The sequence below is a fragment of the Oryzias latipes genome, chromosome 2 (assembly GCF_053564925.1).
Source record: "Oryzias latipes strain Hd-rR chromosome 2, Olatipes_Hd-rR_3.1".
Classification (NCBI taxonomy): Eukaryota; Metazoa; Chordata; class Actinopteri; order Beloniformes; family Adrianichthyidae; genus Oryzias; species Oryzias latipes.
The window spans coordinates 32,775,926-32,798,850 of NC_136238.1; the positions used below are offsets into that span (position 1 = coordinate 32,775,926).

At 41.3% G+C, this 22,925-nt stretch overlaps 1 protein-coding gene across 2 annotated transcripts in view; it reads left to right on the top strand.

Annotated features, from left to right (window-relative positions):
- Positions 1 to 666: 666 nt before the first annotated feature.
- Positions 667 to 22,925, top strand: part of LOC144987951 (uncharacterized) — a 60,394-nt gene continuing 38,135 nt past the window's right edge. Inside the window, exons 1-2 of one of the 2 annotated variants that reach the window (XM_078937823.1) lie at positions 8,908 to 9,567; positions 19,006 to 19,308. In XM_078937823.1, coding sequence (XP_078793949.1) covers positions 9,423 to 9,567; positions 19,006 to 19,308 — 448 coding nt within the window. In that variant the 5' untranslated portion in view covers positions 8,908 to 9,422. Of the gene's footprint in view, positions 1,536 to 8,907; positions 9,568 to 19,005; positions 19,309 to 22,925 lie in introns of those variants that run through there. The other variant, XR_013651641.1, reaches the window with a different exon arrangement.

A 22,925-nucleotide genomic window follows, 5' to 3' on the forward strand; every position in this document is an offset into this window, starting at 1 on the left:
AGAAGAGCATCATCAGCATAGAACTGTGGGCCGTTTGGCTTCAGAAGAACAGCTCCATGATGTGGAAAGAATCTGTGTCCTTCAACAGGTCCAGAAGATCCCAAACATGGAAACTGGAAGCAGTTTGGATTCCGGTTTCTTCCTGAACTTTGAGGATCCAAATGCTGAAAATGGAAGCTGACAGAAAATGCAGCAGACTTTACCAATGTGCTCAGAACACTAGAACATCCACAGAAGAAGAAAACACTGTTCTAGTGGAACATCTACAACTTCTGTCCATGATTCAGAGGAACTGCAGAAAGATGACTCCTCCCACTTTGGGTTTGGTCAAATGTAGAAAAGACAAAACAACCAAATCCAAACAATTTGGATCAATTCTGGCAGAAAATTTTCAAACTTTTTGAAATTTCAGGAAAAAATCTTCAAAGAAATAAATCTATTTTAGAATCTATAAAGAACACTGACTGGAAAACAGCACCAGACTGCTGCAGCTGCAGACCTTCATGTGACTGTGGGAGCTGCAGCAGCTGCAAACATCTGGACTTCCTGCTGCAGCTGCAGACCTTCATGTGACTGTGGGAGCTGCAGCAGCTGAGGAGCTCAGCATCTCTGCAGACTCAGACGGAGCTCAGAGCTTCTGAAAGGAAATGACAGAGTTGTGGAAGTTTAGTGTCTGAACTTCTTGGAGGTCCTGCTTGGTTCAGGTTGTTGCTGGTGGTGGAAAGAGCTCCTGCAGACCTCTTTGCTGTTGGAAGGATCTTCTGTCTGCAGACTCTCTGATGCTTCAGCAGGTGGCGCTGCAGTGTGGTCCTCCTCATGAGTCCTGAAGCTGCACCTTCAGCTGCAGAGCTTCAGAGCTGCTTCTTCTCAGACCACTTTCTGTGGCTCTGACGTTTTATTATATTGTTGTCATTATCATTATTATTTATTAATCTTAATTTCTTTCCCCCCGCCATCGTCATCATAACATGAGCGACAGACAACACTCCAGACCAGCTGGTGGCGCTAAAGTACCATGACGCTGTTAGCCAAACAAAGAAGAAGAACAGCACGAGGCGCTAGAAGCGTTAGCTTGTTAGCAGCGTTAGCTTGTTAGCAGGCTAGCAGCGTTAGCTTGTGTTGAGAGGACGGTGGTGTTTTGTTGGGACGTTTGTGAGGTTTTTGGACAGAAAGGACGATACGTGGTTCGTGTGGGAACTCTCAGCATTTTCCAAAGTGTCGTAAATGAGTGAAGAAGTGTTGAACGGAAAGACAACGTGGATTGCTGTGACTGATTGTGAGACTAGCAGATGATCGATCGGAGCTGCAGTGAAGAGGACGGCGGTGTTTGTGGGAGTTGGAGCTGAAGATCGGAGCAGGAACCATGTCTTCCCTTCAGTCTCTGAGAGAGTTGATCAGCGAGCGACTAGCTGCTGCTGCTGAAGAAATCTGCAGACTCTGTGAAGGAACCATCGTCCAGTACGAGCAGGAGCTCTGTCGTCAGCGCAGACTGCTGGATGTCATCTGGAAACCACAGCTGCAGCTCCACCACATAGGTATGTGACCTTCCTCAGAGAAACAGAGAAGCCCTTTGAGCTTCATGCTCAATGAGTTATATCACTAGATGAGACGCGCCCGTTTTGGAAGCTTGGCCGACGGTCGCGGAGCGCGACGCCATCTTGGTGAGGTCCACTACGCCCACACGATAATGATTTCTATTGCTTTTAGTTGTCTCTAAGTAGCTTTTATATAAACCAATTTTACTTCAATTGGTTTAAGCAAATCCACCCTGCAACAAAAACTACTACATCTAGTATTTTGTAATGAGGCTGTGATGTTTTTAAGGACAACGACAAGTCTTCTAGGCATGGAATGAACAAGTTGTTACAACATCTATCTTTTTCCATTCTTCAAGAAGAACCTATTTAAGGCCGCCTTTACACTGCATGGTTCAAGTGACCCAATTCCGATTTTTTCCTCTCACGTGCCACAGATCGGATATGATCGGTGAAAGTGTAAGCAGGACAAAAGCGCATGGATTCCGTTTTTCTCAGATCAGATACAGGCCTCTCTCATATGTGGAAATAAATCTGAAATGAATCGGATACGTGCATTTGCGTGTGCCATGTAAGCAGACAGATCGGATATTCCCCAGTAAATGCGAGTCGTACCTCAGTGACGTCAAGGACACCACCAACTGAGATCACATGACTCATTAAGGTGCTTTTTGTGCGCTGATTTTGCTGTCAGCGTGTTACCTTTCAGCCTCAGGCTTCAGACCGTAGTTGGAAACCGCTGTTCCCGGTCCGGACGCAAACGGTAACTAATGAAGCGGGACACCGTTGCTATGGAACAGGCTAGAAGCCGTTTATTTCTTTGGGGGGCGTGTATGATCGGGACCGTGTGTGTGTGTGTGAGAGGGTGTGTGCTTGCGTGTGTGTGTGTGTATGGAGAGCAGAGGGGGTGTGAGCGCAGAGCGGGGGAGTGTCAAAGAACCGTAAATTAAAAATAAGGTGTCTCCCCCAAAAGTTTTGGAGTCTTTCTTAGCCCACTCTGGAGCTGCTGCTGCTGTTAAGATGAATAGAAACAGGACTTTATTATTTCAGGATCCAACAAAAAATGTATAAAGTTTCAGTACAAATCAAGATTTTTAGCATTTATTGGATTTTTCTGTCTGTCTTACTTATTTTAGTGGCAGAAATATCTCTTCTTAGTTCCAGAGTCTGTCTAAAATTAAATAACGTCTGACTGTTTCTGCTAAACTCAACATTTGTTGATAACATGAAGAACTTTGGACTTTGTCTTTTTCATGATCTTTGACTGACAGCTAAACCAATAAATGTTTCTGAGTTGCAGTAAAGTCTTCAGTGAAATCCCAGACTGTCCTGGACTCTGATCCTGAAATCCTCCTGATGACAAAACCTTTGAAAGTTCAGACTCTGGAAGGGAAACAAGCTGTGAGGAAACCTTCAGTGCAGAAAGAACTGCAGCTTCTTCAACTGGAACTCTGCAGCCAAATGAGCAGGAAGGATCTGGATGAATGGAGCTTCTGCTGTTCCATCTGTCTGGATCTGCTGAAGGATCCGCTGACTGTTCCCTGTGGACACAGCTACTGCAGGAAGTGTCTTCAAGGACTTTGGGATGCAGAGGAGAACGTCCACAGCTGTCCTCAGTGCAGGAAGACCTTCACACCGAGGCCTGTTCTGGGGAAAAATGTCATGTCAGCAGCTTTAGTGGAGCAGCTGAAGAAGAGCGGACTCCAAGCTGCTGCTGCTGGTCTCTGCTCTGCTGGACGTGAAGATGTGGTCTGTGACGTCTGCACTGGAAGAAAACTGAAAGCCATCAAGTCCTGCTTGATCTGTCCAGCCTCGTCCTGTGAGGAAGACCTTCAGCCTCATTTGAAAGCAGCTGCATTGAAGAAACACAGACTGGAACCAATGCTGCTGTGAAGATACAAATCTCCCAAGAGACACGGTTCTCCTGAGTCCAGCAGCCGCTTACACAGACCAGATGAACAGACGGCGGTCCAAAGTCTCCTCCGTTGGGTTCACTGTAACAAGAGGGGGATTATTTTGTTCAACTTCAAAAGCTCCAGACACGTGTGCAAAAGCGCCATTCTCATTGGTCGAATAGATTTCGACGCAGCGCGTCAGACCAAAAAAACGAACCCGAGGCGTTTTTTAAAAAATGACGCTTTTACACGTTGCGTTTTTTGCGTCGGTGTGCACACTCACATTGGTGCCCCTTTGTTTAGTCACGAGGCGTTAAACGTCTGCGAAAATCGCCGGCGAAATTCGTCCCGGTGTGAACAGGCCTTCAGGTTGTGGTTGTTTGGAGAAGTCCTCCTCTTCAAAGAAGTTCTCCTGACCATCTTCAAAGCCACTTTCTGCTTTTTCAAACGCTACTGTTCAACAAAAACTTGGTTTCTGCCACAAAACCAACCTTAGACACTGAAACAGAATGAATCCAATGCAGAAATGTGTTGACACCTTTAATTCAAAGCTTCAATCAGTTTGAATCTCATGAAGAACATTTCAAAAATCCACATTTGGATCAGGCGTCTTCATCAGAGCACAACTCATGTTTCCAGGACTGTGACTCACCAATAGATCCTCATTTCCTTTACACAATCTGTTTCCATCATTTGGATTTTTCATAAAAACTTGAGTTAGAAAAGAATTGTTGCCCCAAAATGTCCAGTTTGAATAGTCTACAGTTTGTTGTGTTTGGTTGCTAGGTAACAGGGTCTTTAATGTCTATGATGTCATGGTGGCTTTCAGAGTTGAACTCCTGAATATGACGGTAAACATTTGGATTGAACAAAAATGGGATTGAAGCTCATGCTAAATCCTGATCTCAATGCTGAAAAAACCTCCTCCTAGATTCTGGTTGTTTGGAGAAGTCCTCCTCTTCCAAGAATTCCTGAAAAAAGCCCTCATTTCTCCTGACCATCTTCAAAGCCACTTTCTGCTTTAGTTTAGTCCAAACTTGCTTTATGCTGACAACATTTACAGCTTGAATCCATCTGAAGAATCCAAGGAAACAAACCAATCTAAGTCTGCATTCATGCCACTTCAGAACCAACAAAGCATGTTTCCAGGACGCTGACTTACCAATAGAACTTGGGATTTCCTTTGCAGAATCCTTCTCCGTGTGTTTTCCTTTGTTTTTCTCCCCAAAACCTAAAGCAGAGATTTTTGCTGAGCTGCAGAACAAACGTCTGACTGCTTTAACCGCCGTTGATGGTTTGTTGTGTTTCCCTCTATAGCTGCTATGGTCTTGGTATGGTTGCTAGGTAACGCTGTCTTTGATGATGATGACGTCAGAGTGGCCTCTAGAATGGACTTTTTTCTTGTGGAACCAGGAGCTGTAACCTTTAGGGCACTAGGACCCAGAAAGAGGTCCAGGCAGTGACGGTGTTCAGTGACGGACTGCGCAGCCGCACTTCCTCCAAACGCCACTATTCATCAGCGCGTGGAGCGCCAGAGTCCAAACGGGCTTAAGGCGCTTTGATAAAGCGCTCTGGAATCCAGCTATGGTGTGCTAAACGTCAGGTCCAGAACGGAAGATGCCATCAATGAAGTCTGTCTGTCAGCAGCAATCCAACGCTGATGGGGTTTAGCTTGTGGAGGATTTGAATGTTCATTTGCTCTCAGGTTGGTTTTGTGCTGGAAGCCCCAACCCTCAGTTCAGTCAAGTTAGAAAGATGCTAACCAGCTGTTCCCTCTGTCACCATGGAAACACAGACCGCTTTAAAGTCGGACAGGATTTTCACGGAGCGGACTTCTAGACGTGGAGGATAAATACTCCAAGATGAATTCATCAGACATGAATCAAACAGTCTTTTCTCCATAGAACAGAATGAAATCCACTGTGTTTTAGCAGCGTCTGTAGCATCACAGAGACGGTGTTCCACCAAAAACTGGGACCTGTCACATGTTGTTTCCTGGTGACAGAGCTGCAGCTTTAATGTCAATGATATAGAAGAAGAAGAATCCAAAACATTGGACTGTTTTCATGTGATCACATGGAAGCAGAATTAGGAAATCTCTAGGAAATCTGTCCTTGTTTTGTCAGCATGTTTGAATTGGAGTTTACAGTTAGATGACAATAAAGACGTGTTCACACCAAGAAATTACTTTGATTCTGTTTTCTTTAAATAAATCAGAAAAAAGTAAAAAAAAGTAAAACCTCTAAATATTTCTATGGCTGGTAAAAAATATTTTGTCAAAAATTAAATGTTTTCTCCTGTGTGGAGGTATTTCAGTTCATTAAAAACTGACATAAATGAGTAACGTTCACTGCAAACTGAGCAGAAGGCATGTTCTTTCTAAAACTGGAAATAGCACCAACCTTTATTATCACCTGAAGCTGAGTCTCCATTTGATAATTCAATAAAAATAACATTTCATTTCCTCATTATAAAGCAACTTTATTGGAGTTTCATTTGTCATTGGTCTTTTTGAGACAAAATTCTGAAGAAATCAAAACAAAAGGCTTTTCCAACAGAATCAGAACGTTAGCACGTGACCTAAGTTTGCTCACTTTGTGCTAAATGTTGATTTCTTTGACTGTTGTGTTAATAATATCAACAGTTCTCTGTCGCCCTCTGGTGGTCCATCAGAGAAGCCAAACTTCCACAGAAAGTGAATCCATAAACATGAGCTAATTCTTGATGCAAGTTTGAAAACACAGATGGAAAACAGCATCAATACAAATATTAGTCAATGTTTCCTTGAATGGAACAATTTCAGGATTTGTTGTCATAAAGTTGTGAAAAACTGTCTTGTAAAGTGTGTGGTGACGGTCCACTGTGGAAAATGACTGTTTGTGGAACATTGAGATGTGCTCAGTGATTTTGGTTTAGGACACTTTGGTTTCATTTCAAACGTTGGTTTCTCCTAAATCTACAAACTCTCTCCACAAACTGTCTCCTAACTCTCAGGGATTCCTGCTGCTGGCAAAACTCACGGCTCAAGGAACCACTTCATGAATCAGTCACGCTTTGGAATGAACTTTATTGAACAACATGTCATGGTCTGGAAGAAGCCCCAGTTCCAGCTGACAGAAGTCTGGTTCTGATCCATCAGATCTCACTAGCAACAGAAGCAAACCTTCACGTGTTGCAGCAACAGTTTCCATGTTTGGGAGGATCTTCTGAAGAACAGCTCAGTTCCAGATCACATCATGATGTTTGATGTTTTCTCTTCTTTTCTACTCTGCCCTTCCTCCAACTGAAACAAAGGGAAAAGAAGAAGCGAGGATCTCGCTGACCAACGGCTGGGTCCACGACACAGCGCTACGCCCTCGCTCAGCGGGATCCTCTTTTCCTGAACGTCGCCTGGAACGCGTTGATCTAATCTAATACATTTTTTTGTCAAATGTTAATCCATATGATTTATAATAAAGCTGCTCAACAGCCCTGGCCCTATTGTCCTGCTACAACAAAGTTGATTTTCCTGTTGGCAGCCGTCTTGCTGCATGTCTGCATTTAAAGCATGAACAGATCATTTCTCATTAAAATGCAGAAAAAAACTAAGTTTTTCTTTACAAATGCATTTTTAGTTCACTCTCTGTGGTAATATCAAATGATTGAGATACTTACTGTAACATTTGAACGTTTATCATTAGAGTTATTGAAGCAGGAAGTCCGAATCTGTGAATATCTTTCTAACTTCACCAATTTCTCTAAATCCTGCACGCTGATTGGTTGACTCCGCCTCCTATTGCCCCCCCTCCTAGGTCCATTATTGGACACAGATCAGTTTTGACACAAGTTTCTGGCAAGGAATGTGTCAGAATTCAGAGCGCAGTTGTAGCACACCTGTGATTTACGCCAGCAGATTCGAGCAGACGCAGAAGCACATTTGAGCAGTTGTAATCACAGATTTGAAGTTGTAACTCTAAATGAACACATGCAAATGGAAATTTGTCAGTTCACAGCAGAAGATTTTTACACACAGGTGCAGATTTTTGATGCACAAGAATTCAGATTTTATATTACAAGTTCTTAGATCAAATCTACAAGTGCGTTCTTTTTGGAGCTTTAACCTTCATACTCCTCAGCTGCCTTTGAGCCTGAGCAACGGAGGACTAAATGGGGTCACGCCTGAATCCTCCCTCACCCCCACCAGAACAAAAACTTCATTCAGCAGCTCCCTACGGGCAGACTTACTCTCACGAGAGTTTCTTGTATTGTCATTTTAAGAATTTTTATAGAATTCTTTTAGAGCTGTGTTTTATCTGTGCATTTTATTGTGTAATCAACCTTTTGTTCTCCCCCCTCCCTCAGTGCTGAGGACTCACGTGTCTGTCCTGAGTTCTAGGTGGAGGATTTCCCCGGTTTGGAGTGACGTGTCCTTGGGTGAAGGGTTCACAAGTGTGTTTGAACGTTTTGTAATAAAATCGTTTTAACCTGTATACCTCCGTCTCCTGACTTTTTGTGTGCATCCGCCAAAGAAAACTAAATTCCCTCAGGCCCACATTAACGTTTGCTACTTCCAAAAACAAGAGTGACGTCGTTCACCGTTGAGTTGACTACTGCGGGTCACTTCTAGGTCATTTCACGTTCACACAGGAAATCACAAATGTTCACATTTTATTGGAAATATGAACGACCTTGCAAAAAAATTGAATTTTTTCAAAAATTCTGAATTGAGCATTAATCCCTGCAGTGTGAACGTAGCCATGGATGCTAGGATGGAGTCACCAAAGGTTTTCTTGTGAGGCCACATTAAGTCTTTTTCTTTAAAACTTTAAACTGCTTTTATCTTTCTTTTATTGTAAAGCCCTATGATAAAGTTTTATTAATTCATGATCATTTTAATAAAATAAATAACACTATTTATAAAAAAAAAAAAGACCAAATAACTGTGATTTTGAAAGACAAAAATTCGGGAAAAAAATAAACTGATACATTAATAGGAAAAATAATAAATCTTGGATCCTCTCCTGTCATTTTCCTGCTGAGACTTTTAGACTCTGCTTGGAGAAAAAGAACAAACGCACAAATTTGTATCTCATTTTTATTTTGACGCATATATATGTAAATTATCCAACTTAAATTAATTACTTCAATTGGTAACAAGTAATGAATTAAATTTATTCAACCTAATGTCTTACGTCTATCCAACTCTATATTTTTCACAACTTAGATTTACATATTTATCTAACTAAATGTCATATTACTCTAATTCAATTCAATGTTTTTCCATCTTAATTAATTGTACTTCTTGAGCTCTCATATGTCTAAGTTTGAGCCTGCAGATATTTTTATAACAATAAAATGAAAAGACCGATATAGATTTGCATCATGGATTCATTGACCATTTCTCTATAGTTGACTGACACTTTCTGGCAGTAGGGCTGCTAAATAAACTCATCATCCTCTCACTCCCTATCACTCATGGTGCAGAAAGAATTAAACATAACGGGAGAGTTCAGCTGGAAGTTGAGAACGAGGCTTTGAAACCAGCAGCAGTTTGAGTCCATTCTGATGTTCCATTCAGGTTTCTGCTACAACAAGCCTTTATTTTGAAAGAGCCAGTGGGGCAGAAACAATAAAAGGAGGAGATTACCAACCCCCCCTGGAATGTTGCCCCCTGTGCAGTGGACTAGTGGGGGCAGGGACGGCTGAACCAATCACAGAAGACTGTTGCAGCTTTCCCTCCAAAAGTCAACCAATCAGATGTTGTTGTTTGGATTCTTTGTCTTGAAGTTTCCCATGTGGAAGCTTCCAGAGTCTTTTCTGTTTGGACTGCAGGCTGAGCAGAACTGACTCCTGCAGGATCACAGGAACTTTCAGGAAAATCTCCAAACAGGAGAAAAGTTTCTGTTTGGAACTTTTTTCTGTGATTGTGAGACTAGCAGATAATCGATCGGAGCTGCAGTGAAGAGGACGGCGGTGTTTGTGGGAGTTGGAGCTGAAGATCGGAGCAGGAACCATGTCTTCAGAACCTCAGGAAGGTTCTGTCAGAGAACAACTTTCTGCTGCTGAAGGAACCATCGTCCAGAACGAGGAGGAGCTCTGTCGTCAGCGCAGACTGCTGGATAGCAGCTGGAACCCGCAGCTTCAGCTGCACATAGTCGGTATGTGATTAAACATTTGAATGATGCAGCATTGAAGCTGCATCACCCAGAGTTGTGTGAGAGTCCGTGGTTTTTGCTGGCCTGAAGCCGACACAGGCCGGACACAGGATACCTTTTCCCAGACGAAGAGACAGAGCGGCGGCAATATTTAACAAACGGAAAACGGTATCTGTCCCTGCAGCGCGGCGGAGAACGAGGGGATTTATTGAATGCAGTAGAGCCACGCTTTGACATTCCCTCTCAGAAATACTGAAAAAGGATCCCTGTACTGTACGCCCAGACCAGAGCTATAGATGAGAGGGAAACAGAAGAAAGAGAGGCATCCCTGCCCTTAGACCCCCCCTTCTCCTCTAAGCAGCGATAGCGGCGTCTTGATACTAAAGCCTGTGGTTCTCCAGAAAAACATGAACATATAAACATACATCACATTCAGCTTTCCCCCAAACGTGTTGTTCACAAAGATGTTTACTTTTGGATCCTCTCTAAGTTCCTCATGGATTTTATCTCTGGTCATTTATTTTGGAAGCAGTTTATGTCTTAAATAACTTAAAGGAAAGTTCATAGTTACTTGATTTGATTTTTCTGGCAGAATTTTATTATTGTTTAAACCACATTTGCACTAAATAGTGTCATATTGTTTTTAACAAAGACAATATAATTGTTCACAGAATGAGTATCTGATTCACAGCTATTCCTTTTTAATTAAGCAATGGCTATGGGTTTGTTTTTCAAAAGTTTAAAACAATGTGCCTGGCGGCTACTTGACTTATTAATTTTTTATCCTGTTCATCCTGTTTAAGAAGCACGCAGCTAGTAATGGAAACTAATAAAATGGAAATGAATAATCTGAACATAGTAAATTTGTCGTATTTCCCCCTGAGACGGAAACTTCTGTGAGGGTGTGTATGAGGGTGTGTATGTGCTTCTGAAACCGCAGGCGTGTGTGTAAGAAGAGGGAGCTCAGAGGGAGTTAGAGGAGAATAGTAATAAAAGATTTCCCCCAGAAACCCTTGAAGTCTGAACACAGGACTAGCAGAAAAAGTCAATTATCAGCAAAGATGAATGTGTTTAAAATAGTTCCAATCATGCACCATATGCAGAACTTAAAAAAAAAAAAACGTGCGGTGATGACTGTTATCGTCACACCCGACTTCTTTCAAGCATTAACTGGTTCTGTTCCACAACTTCCCTCCACCACAGCTTCCGTTTTTACATCTCCTTCTTAACCAGGGCTCCAGACTAACTTTTATTCACTAGTATGGAATCACATCTCTGCCTTAAAGTGAAAGGGCGTAAAAACAACTGAGCGGGCGTATTCAGGAACTGAGTGAGTGAACCTCACAACGCGCAGGCGCAATTCTAACCAAGCGACCCCACATTTTAAAACTGCGCGGCCAAAATCCTAACTAAACAGAGAATCCGCACAGTCAGTTCTCTTTCGGCCCCCGCCTGGATTTACGCTCAGTGTTAAGGGGGCGTTTTTGTCACTAGGGTGCGGTATTCAGGGGTGTATTTATCACTTGGGGGCAGGGACCTTTCTGGATGATCTGATTGGCTAATATTTGCATGTCAAGCAGTGGGGCAGGACTTTCATTTTGGGGCTTTAATAGAAAAAGAACGGCGGCTGTAACGTGGATTAAAAGATTTAAAACAGTATCAAATGCACTGAGTTTCACATGAGAAAAACTTACAGCACATCAAAACCTGCTGCACTTTCTTACCTTGGTTTTGGGTTGTCGGTTAACGTTTTATTCCATGTTACATCCGCTGTTTTTTCTACGAATGCCTCTAACACGGGGGGAGTGTGGCAACGAAAAAGTTTGACACAAAGAGCCGACATTTCTAAGAGCCACACCACACATTGCCCTGCCAGACACACACACAAACACACAATTAAAGTCATATTATTTAATAACACACCCCTCTCCTTACAATACAACAGCACTGGATTAAACTGTTTAAGTATAGTGTTTTTTCTGTACTTAACATTAAAATACATACCGGTGAAACGTGCGCGCTGGTGTGTGTTTGAAAAGGCAGCGAGTGCAAAACTGAGTTGGTTGTAATTTATTTTTCAGTCATCAATCAGCATTTATAATCCATCAAAGTCCTTATCTTCTGCATCTGAAACAGCTGGGCCACATTTCTATCAAAACCGCCGGCTTCCCTTTCCTCATCATCAGAGTCCGTCTCTTTGCTATGCGGCTCCTAAGAACAGTGAAAGAAGACACCTCAGGCCAAGTTTAAGTCCTGCAGTCCAGAAGTGTGGCGTAACCCGCCGGCGCCGCATCCCGGTAAAAGGGGTAGGAAGGACAGCTTTTCATTGTCATCTGCTGGAAGTAGCAGCGCTGAGCCTCGAGTCGATCTTCCAACGCAGGCCTTTCCTTTTCCGCGGAAACTCAGCTGCTGCTGCGTCTTCTTGTTGGTTTGGAGTTGGTTTGCCAGCATCCTCACTTGTGAACCATGGATTCATTATTTTAAATTCTTTGACAGCTGAGGTTCTATAAAGTTATATATTCACAGATTCAGACTTCCTGCTTCAATAACTCTTCTGATCAACGTTCAAATGTGTCAGCAAGTATCTCAATCTTTTTGTATTAACACACAGAGTGAAACACAAATGCATTTTTAAAGAAAAAAGATCGTTTTTATTGCCTTTTAATCAGAATTGTTCGCTTTCAGCAGTGAATGCAGACATGCAGCAGCCGGCTGCCAAGGGACAGTCAACAAAGTGCAACCTCTGTGAAACAGCATTCTGTAAAAATCAATAATCTCACAAAAAGAATAAATGTCTATATTAATATGAACTGGTAATGAAGACTCATCAGCCGATTTGTATTACAATAAATATTTTGTAGGAAAGTCCATCTTTATTTTATCTTGTTGCCTATACTTTTTCAAATGTTAATAGTAGAGCTATGACGGTGTCGAATTTTTCATCACCGCTATCTATGCTATACTTTAGAAGTATAGCATAGATGTGTACTCCCCCTTTAAAAAGTACCAATTTAATCAGAAGCTCAATGAGCAAAAGAAACATTTCCAAACTTTCCACAAAGTTGACTTCTATTGAACATTTCTTTAACTCTATAACATGAAATAAAAATATATAAACGCACGGTGGCGCAGTGGTTAGCGCTCTTGCCTCACAGCAAGAAGGTCCCCGAAACAGAACATCAATGGGGGTGTGGGGTTTCTGTGTGGGGTTTGCATGTTCTCCCCGTGCATGCGTGGGTTCTCTCCGCGATCTCTGGCTTTTTCCCACCGTCCAAAAACATGCTTCATAGGTTAATTGGCAACTCTAAATTTTCCCTAGGTGTGAGTGTGAGAGTAAATGGGTGTGTGATTGTGGACATTCTACCCTGCGGCAGACTGGCGACCAGTCCAGGGCATCCCCTGCCTTCGCCCACAAGTTGCCGGGATAGGCTCCGGCAGCCCAGTGACCCCGAAAGGGAAAAAGGGTATGGAAAATGAATGAATGAATGAACATGAAATAAAGGTTAATGATCTAACTTAGATTGCATAATCTTCCGTTTTACTTCAATTGGTTTAAGTAAATCCACCCTGCAACAAAAACTACTACATCTAGTATTTTGTAATGAGGATGACATATTGCAACATCTATCTTTTTCTATTCTTCAAGAAGAACCTATTATAGAGCCTGGATGGAGAGTGATGCTCAACTTGTTCTTCAGAATTCCCCACAGGTGTTGGATAGGTTTCAGATCAGGACACATACTTGGCCGTTCAATCACCTTCACCCTGTTCTTCCTCAGAAAATACAGCAGTAGCTTTAGAAGTGTGTTTTGGATCATTGTCATGTTGGAAAAGTGCTCAATGACCAATGAAGTAATGGCAGCATCTTCTTCTTCAGTTTAGAGCACTACATTGTTGAGTTCATGATCCCATCAATGAAATGCAGCTCCCTCACACCAGCAGCACTCATGCAGCCCCACATCAGGACACTGCCACCACCATGTTTCACTGTAGGCACCATGCATTTATCTTTGAAATCCTCACCTTTGCAATGCCGTACCATTTTAGAACCATTAGTTTTGACAATGGTGATCTTTGTCCCATTACTCCAGAGTATTGAGTCTCAGTAGTCTCCATCTGATTCAGCATGAGCCCTAAGAAATTGTAAGCATGCTTTTTTGTGGATGTGCTTTAGGAGAGGCTTCTTTCCTGGACAATAACCAAGCATGCCATTTCCTCTGCAGTGTGCGCCATATGGCGTCATGGGAAACAGTGTCTCCAGTTTAGATTTCTACTGCTTTAGCTAACTGCAGTGAACTTTCATGGTGGTTTTCTTCAACCCTTCTCATCAGAAGACCCTCCTCTCGAGATGTTAACTTGCATGGACGGCTTGGACGTCTCTGTATTGTGACACTTCCATCTTTCTTTAATTTTTGGATCACTTTTGCAGTAGTAAATTTGACTGATATGTAACGCTTTGCTGACCTTGTAGCCCTCACCTTTTTTGTGCAAAGAAAGGGTTTCCTTTCTCAGATTTGGTGACATTTCTTTTCCACGGGGAGCCATTGCTGACAGCATGAAATGGGAAGGCTGTTCTTTGTTAAGAAAGGCCCTTTTAAGGTCACCTGTGTGGTGGACACCTCTTAAATAAGTCATTAGACTCAACTGTGGTTGGATCCCTGTTTATTAGAAATTTGTAGTCTTAAGTTTGTCTTTTGTCATACGACTGACTGAGGTGTACTCATTTTTGAAACATGTGTTTGAATTAATTTGTTAGGAAATCAATTTTTTGAAAGTAAATTAACAGATCCTGTTTGCAATCAATGGCCCACCTTTGTAGGAGTATTTTGTAATCTAGTTTTTCACAGAAAATGTTGATTCTGAAAGGACGCTAAAGGTTTTCTGACACATTTAGTGAGGTTTATTGATTTATGCTGAGCATTGTATTTCTTTTAATTTGTCCCACACTGGACCATAAGATTATTAAAAATATCATGAAAATTTTTAAGATGCTTTTTAATTACTATTCTATATATTATTAAGCATTTATGTTTTGATTTCAAATTTTATTTATTAATAAAAAAATTTAAATGAATGAATGATGCATTTACTTAGTCAGTGCCGAACTTGCCGAACTTAGTCAATGATGAAATGTACAGCCGCTTTTCATCATTTAACCGCTGGCTTTCTAGATGGTGCCCAGAAAACGGCGTTGGTTTTGTGGATAACTGGAGCGCGTTTTGGGGGAAGCCCGGTCTCATGCGGAGAGACGGCGTCCATCCCACCCGGGACGGTGCCGCTCTTCTTTCTAGAAACATTTCTGCTAGGCTTAGTCTGTTAACCTGACAATCCAGAGACGAGACCCGGGCGCAGAGCAGCAGTGTAAAACGCTCCTCTGAGCCTCCCTTAGGGTTAGTGCCGGTGCAAAACCCATGCAGGGAAAGTCAAGCAGGTCCGAGCTTTAGCTTATGTGCTGAAAGACAAATGAAAGGAGCGCGTCATAGAAACCTTAAAGTGACAGACAACAGTTCTCACAAGCAGAATTATGTCATTAAATGCGGTTTATTAAACATTCGATCCATTTCCTCCAAGTCCCTCTTAGTCAACGAGTTAATTACTGATAACAATCTTAGTCTTTTAGCCTTAACAGAAACTTGGCTCCATCAGGATGACTATGTTAGATTGAATGAAGCAACCCCCCCCCCACTTATGCTAACTATCAGAAATCCAGGATTTCAGGGAAAGGAGGTGGTTTGGCAGTAATATCACAGTCTAGCTTACTTCTCAGCCCTAAAGTTAAAAATGCTTATAATTCATTTGAAAACATCATATTGTCTTTAAGTCACCCAAACAGGAAAACTCCAAAACCTGTTTTACTCATAATTATTTATCGCCCCCCCGGCCCATATTCAGAATTTTTAACTGAGTTTTCTGACTTCCTATCGACTATTGTCTTAGATTCTGATCAAACTATAATATTAGGGGATTTTAATATTCATGTTGATGACCCCAGTGACTGCCTAGGAAAGGCTTTTGCAGCTTTATTAGATGATGTTGGTTTCACCCAAAGTGTGAATGAACCCACTCACTGTCATAAGCACACCCTGGACCTTGTTCTAACCCATGGGATAGAGATCAGCCAGCTGAGTGTCCTTCCTCTTAACCCCATCATTTCTGATCACTTTCTGATTACCTTCCAGCTTACACTGGAACATCCTTCTGCCCCAGTGAATAAGAAACAACTTAGAAGAACCTTAACTGACCGTTCTGTGTCTGAGTTTAAACACACAGTTCAGCCAGTACTTAGTGATATTCTGAGAAAATACTCTGAGACCAGCTCCCATAGTATCAGTCCTAGTATAAATGACCACTTTGTTAATGATGCCTTACAAGCCCTCAGGAGTACACTCGATGTTGTTGCCCCCTTGAAACCTAAGTTCGTCAGACAAAACCGAGTAGCACCGTGGTTTAACGCTGAAACTCGTTCTCTTAAACGAGAAACCCGTAAGTTGGAAAGAGAATGGCGCCGCTCCGGTTCAGAGCAGTCTCTGGATATCTGGAAACATAGCCTATTAAATTATAAAAAAGCTCTGCGTAGAGCTAGAAGCCAGTACTATTCAACCTTAATATCAGAGAATGGAAACAATCCAAGATTTCTTTTTAGCACTATAGCTAAATTAACTCGCAGTCAGAGCTCAGTAGAACCACATGTTCCTGTTTCTCTCAGCTCTGATGATTTTCTTACATTTTTCGATAGTAAAATCTCAAATATTAGACATAAGTTAAATCAAGTTATTCCTACTATCAGCCCAGAACAGGCTGAAGCGGTAGAAATGGAGGCATCCATAGAAACCTCTGTAACATTAGACTGATACACTGCTGTGGATCAAGCGGAAATAACATCAATTATTACGTCCTCCAAATCCTCAACGTGTCTGTTAGACCCAATTCCCACTAGACTTTTTAAAGAAACTTTTCCCCTAATTAATGATCCCATATTAACAATGATAAATACCTCTCTGGAAACGGGTTACGTGCCACAGTCTTTTAAATATGCAGTTGTTAAACCTCTTCTGAAAAAGCCCAGTTTGGATCCTAGCATCTTGGCCAACTATAGACCGATATCAAACCTGCCCTTTATTTCTAAAATCCTAGAAAGAGTTGTAGTTAAGCAGCTTTACTGCCACCTACAGGACAACAGCCACTTTGAAGACTTTCAGTCGGGGTTTAGACCTCACCACAGTACGGAAACTGCACTAGTTAGAGTCTCTAATGACTTGTTATTGGCCTCAGAAAAGGGACTACTTTCTATTCTGGTCCTGTTGGACCTCAGTGCTGCCTTTGACACTATCGACCACGGTATTTTACTCCATAGATTAGAGCAGGACATAGGGATCAGAGGATCTGCTCTCCAGTGGTTTAAATCCTATCTGTCTGATAGGTATCAGTTCGTTAATGTAAATGGCCATTCCTCTCAGTGCACTCGAGTCAACTATGGAGTCCCACAGGGCTCAGTCTTGGGACCGATCCTGTTTACGCTTTATATGTTACCCCTAGGAAACATAATCAGGAAACACAGCATTAATTTTCATTGTTATGCCGACGATACGCAGTTGTATTTATCCATGAAGCCTGACCAGAATGACCAGATAGAGAAACTGAACGCCTGCATCAGTGACATCAAGACCTGGATGACAATTAATTACCTCCTCTTGAACCCAGAAAAAACTGAGGTCATTATACTTGGTCCTAAAAACCTCAGAGATGCTCTGTCTGCTCAGATAGTCTCCCTGGATGGTATAAGTATAGCCCCCAATTCCACAGTTAGAAACCTTGGGGTTTTACTTGACCAGGATTTATCATTTAAGGCTCACATATCTCAGGCATGTAGAACTGCCTTTTTTCACCTGCGAAATATTGCTAAGATCAGAAATATACTTTCTAAGAGTGATGCTGAAAAACTCATCCATGCATTTGTTACGTCGAGGCTGGATTACTGTAACTCCTTGTTAGCAGCGTGTCCTAAGAGTTCCTTAAGAAGTCTCCAGCTTGTTCAGAACGCAGCTGCTAGATTGTTAGCTGGAACCAGCAGAAGAGATCACATCACTCCTGTGTTAGTTTCGCTCCATTGGCTCCCAGTTGATTCTAGAATTAAGTTCAAGATCCTCCTGTTAACCTATAAGGCCTTACATGGAATGGCCCCGTCCTATATTAAGGACCTCATAGTCCCTTACCAACCAATCAGAACACTTCGCTCGCAAAATGCAGGACTGCTTGTGGTTCCTAGAATTAGTAAAAGTACGGTTGGAGGTAGAGCGTTTAGCCACCAAGCCCCTGTCTTATGGAATAAACTCCCAGCTCATGTAAGAGAGGCCGACTCAGTTTCTACATTCAAAGCTAGACTGAAAACATTCCTCTTTGGACAGGCTTATTGTCAGACTAGCTAGTATTCAGAGATTATTTAACTTAATGTTAGTTTGTTTAAATTAAACTTAATAATAACTATTTATTTTAAAAGGCTGCTAGAAGTTGAAGCTGGGGTAACTATGGTGCACTGGGGTTCTGTCCTCTTTCCTTTTTTACTTCTACCCTTCCTCTCCTCTATTCTTGATCATAATTTATCATTTAGTTCTCCATGCCTCTGTTTGGTGCAGTGCGATTCATGTATTGTCCCTCTTTTCCTCTCCCCTCCTGGGGAGTGGGAGTGCTTCCAGACTCCAGTTGGCTCATCCGTGCTCCAGTTCCTGACCGTTTACCTCGCCTTTGCTCCTGCTCCTACACCTGGCTGTGGATCCTACCTCTGGCTCATCTCTGGCTCGTATCTGCTCTGTACCTGACCGAGTACCTCGTCTCTGCTCCTGCTCCTACACCTGGCTGTGGTTCCTGTCTCCGGCTCGACTCGCGCCTTTGACTGTCCCCACAACCACGGCTGGATGAAGCTCGTCTGCTGGACTTTTATATATGTAGTTGTAGATTTAGATAAGTTAATTCTTCTCTAAGATTTCTGGTAAATCGCCTGTCCGTCCTGGGGGAGGATCCCTCCTTCATGTGGGCACCCCTGAGGTTTCTTCGTTTTTTCCGGAATCCGGTTTTTTTGGGAGTTTTTCCTTACCGCGAAGGGGGGTCTAAGGGCAGGGATGCCAGTATAGCTTAGTCAGTTTGTTAGTTCATTTTAGTATTTTTCTATTGAACTCTTTGTATTCGTGATCCTTTTGATTTCATGTTTTACTTCGAAGCCCATCGAGACGACTGTTGTTGTGATTTTGGGCTATACAAATAAAATTGAAATTGAATTGAATTCAATTGTTTTATATTCATTTTATTTATTTCAATGAGTCTCTTCCGGTCTTCCGGACTCCTCAGACATTTTCTCTAATGATCACAGAGTTTATTGATGCTTGACGAAACCCAAAAGTCCTGGAATCCTATAAAAGGCTCCTTGTTGTGTTTGTGTCCCTGCAGTCCTTCCCCAACATTGGATGACTGAAGAGGAAGATCCCTGCAACCAGCAGAGGAACTTCAGAGTGGAGCAGGAGGAACCAGAACCTACACAGATTAAAGAGGAACAGGAGGAACCAGAACCCCAACAGATTAAGGAGGAACAGCAGAGCTTTAATGTAACTGATAGTCAGGATGAAGAAGGAAACCAACATGAAGAATCAACATCAACTACAGATGAAGAGACAGACCCACAGAAGAGAGATCAGAGGAAGAGGAGGGGCGGAAGTCATGTCCAAAGTGTGGACAGCTCTCACATGTCAGCAGGTCAGTGTGACTCTGATCTTCATCTCCACACTATCGGTATGTTCACTTCAACAACGGTTCTATCTTGAGCTTCAAGCTCTCCAAACATGCAGTCCATCAACAGCGTGTCCTGGAAGAGTCTCTTCTGTCCCTTCCAGTTGAAAAGACAGAAGACATTGTTGGTCAGTGCAGCCCACAACATTCTTCAAATCATATGATCTTAGTTAGTCCCTCCAGCTAACGAGAAACGGGAAACCTTAACAGAAAAAAACAGAAAATTGTTAGCAAGATAAAAAAAGTACAATCTGTTTTGTCGTCTGTGGTTCTAAGTTTGTAGTTCAGTTCTTTATAGCAGATTTCTCTGTCAAATCCAAAATCCCCATCTAAACCTCTTTGATGTCTCCATGTCTCCAATTCCAGACAGATTCTATTTCCAAAACTACATTTCAAGCTAAAACCCAAAGACAGGGTCCTGCTCATGGATCTGCAGACAGAAAAGATTCAAACCTGAACACATCAGTGAAAAACTGCTTAGTGTCAGAATTGTTCTCCATCATTTTGATGGATGGATCATTTTGATGGATCATTTTGTTGATGGTTTGTCTGTAGAATGACATTTCATACTCATAGTTTCAGTGGAGATCAAGAGTCTGGAACCTCTAACACTAAAAGAACCATTTGATCCCGTTTCTTCCAGACCAAAACCCAACAAGAGCCACAAAGTTCAACTTCACTGTTTAACAAAATACTTTAAATTCTTGTTTTTCTGGTTGTTAAAACAATCATTTACAAAATGTAGCTTTTAAAAAAAATTATTTGAATCATGACAGTGTTATCAGAACAGTCATGAGATGAATTATTTGTGTGATTAATTAATCATTAACTTTTATTAGGTAATTTAATGAATTTATTTTTAATCTGACCTAATAATTGCTGTGAAAAGCCTGATTTTGAGGTATATTTATTGAAATCTGTGAAATTTTGGTGATGAAAAAGATCAAGTTACAACTAAAAAAGCTTTTTTTTAAGTGTTCTTGTCATATTAGACTTCCAACCTCTATGTTTAAACCAACAAGGAGTATTTTTTTAACCTCTAAAAGCTGTTGCTGGTGAGATAGGCGGAGAGATGTGGGCGCATCTGTGGGCTGATCTGTGGATGAAACATGAGCGAGTGCACACGAGTGTTGCATGTTTATGACTGCACAGCTGTTTCTTTGGTCATGTCGGTCATTTAGCAGGGCTGCATGCTATGTATCCCATCATGCATCACACTTGTCCCATAATGAAAAATCAGGTCCATAAATATTGGGACAGAGATTCATTGTAAGCATTTTTGGATTTGAAATGAACCGAAAAAGATGTGTTCCTCCACGGTTAATGTTTTTAGCACGTATTAGCCTAATGCTAACCCTTCTTGCAGCCATGATAGAAACACTGGCCGCACGGATTTAAAAATTATGAGCGAGCATTCCCTTAATAATAATCATAACAGTTATAAAAGCACATTTAGATGATCGTCTCCTGCAGGTTCCTGCTGATTTTGCTGTTCCTGGACAGCTATAGCCCCATGAACAATGCTAACCTTAAAAAAACATTATTTTCCATCTTTAACTGGTTCAGACGATTTATTGACTGAAACAGCTCTCCTCATAGGGGGGAGGTGTAGGGGGCCCTTTTCAGCACAGTTTCATACTGTTGTGCTAAAGAAAACAAAAAACGTATTTTAAAAATGTGAACATTTTTTACTGTGCATATTCTGAATTATACTACAATATTTCTTATTGGTACTTAACAATAAATAAAGTCACCACAACATATAAAAGGGCCTCTACTTATATCCCTGCAGTCCTCCCCCATTGTCGGATGACTAAAGAGGAAGATCTCTGCATACAGCAGAGAAACTTCAGAGTGAAACAGGAAGAACCGGAACTTCCACAGACCAAAGAGGAACATGAGGAACAAGAACCTCCACAGATGAAAGAGGAACCGGGGGAACTCTTCATCAGTCAGGATGAAGATCAGCTTGGTCTGAAGGAGGAGACTGATACCTTGATGGAGATTCCTACTTATGAGAAAGATGAGAACAGTGAAGCATATCTAAACAATCAGCAGAACTTTAATGTAAGTGATAGTCAGGGTGAAGAAGGAAACCAACATGAAGAATCAACATCAACTACGGATGAAGAGACAGACCGACAGAACAGAGATCAGAGGAAGAGGAGGGACAGAAAACATGTCCAAAGTGTGGACAACTCTCACATATCAGCTGGTCAGTGTGACTCTGATGTTAGAAAAAATCACAAGAAGACAAATCTTGGTAAGAAATGCAAACAATCTACAAAAGAAGAAAAACTTTCCTCGATCAGGTCTGGTAAAAACTTAAGAATAATTACCAACCGGTCTGACTACATGGAAACTGGGTCTGATGAAAGATGTTATATCTGTAAAGAATGTGGTAAAAGCTTTTGTACCAAATCTCTGTTCAGAATTCACATAAGAATCCATGCAGAAAATAAGCGATTTTCTTGTAAAGAATGTGAGAAAAGTTTTAATTACATATCTCATCTTAAAGCACACATGAGATCTCACACAGGAGAAAGCCCTTTTTCTTGTAAAGAATGTAAAAAAAGTTATAGGTCTGCATCTAATCTCAAAATACACATGAGAACTCACACAGGAGAAAGGCCTTTTTCTTGTAAAGAATGTAAAAAAAGTTTTAGTCATATACATCATCTCAAAAGACACATGAGAACTCACACAGGAGAAAAGCTTTTTTCTTGTAAAGAATGTGATTCAGGTTTTAGTTGCAGATATAGTCTCAAAACACACATGAGAACTCACACAGGAGAAAAGCCTTTTTCTTGTAAAGAATGTGATTCATGTTTTAGTCAAATATCTAATCTCAAAACACACATGAGAATTCACACAGCAGAAAGGCCTTTTTCTTGTAAAGAATGTAAAAAAATTTTTAGTCGTATATGTCATCTCAAAACACACATGAGAATTCACAGAGGAGAAAAGCCTTTTTCTTGTAAAGAATGTAAAAAAAGTTTTCGTCATATATCTTATTTCAAAACACACATGAGAACTCACACAGGAGAAAGGCCTTTTTCTTGTAAAGAATGTAAAAAAAGTTTTAGTCGTACATCTGATTTAAAAACACACATGAGAACTCACACAGGAGAAAGGCCTTTTTCTTGTAAAGAATGTAAAAAAAGTTATAGTCGTGCATCTGATCTAAAAACACACATGAGAACTCACACAGGAGAAAGGCCTTTTTCTTGTAAAGAATGTAAAAAAAGTTATAGTCGTGCATCTGATCTAAAAACACACATGAGAACTCACACAGGAGAAAGGCCTTTTTCTTGTAAAGAATGTAAAAAAAGTTTTAGTCAAATATCTCATCTCTACACACACATGAGAACTCACACAGGAGAAAAGCCTTTTTCTTGTAAAGAATTTAATAAAAGTTTTAGTCAAATATCTCATCTCAAAAGACACATGAGAATTTGTAAGACTTTTTCTTGACAATTTAAGGACTTAGTGTAAACTCTAAATTCTAAACTTTTCTGATAAGAGGTAGACCTCTCAACCTCTGTACCAAAGCAGAAGACTTTATTTTACAGGGGTAAAGTTCT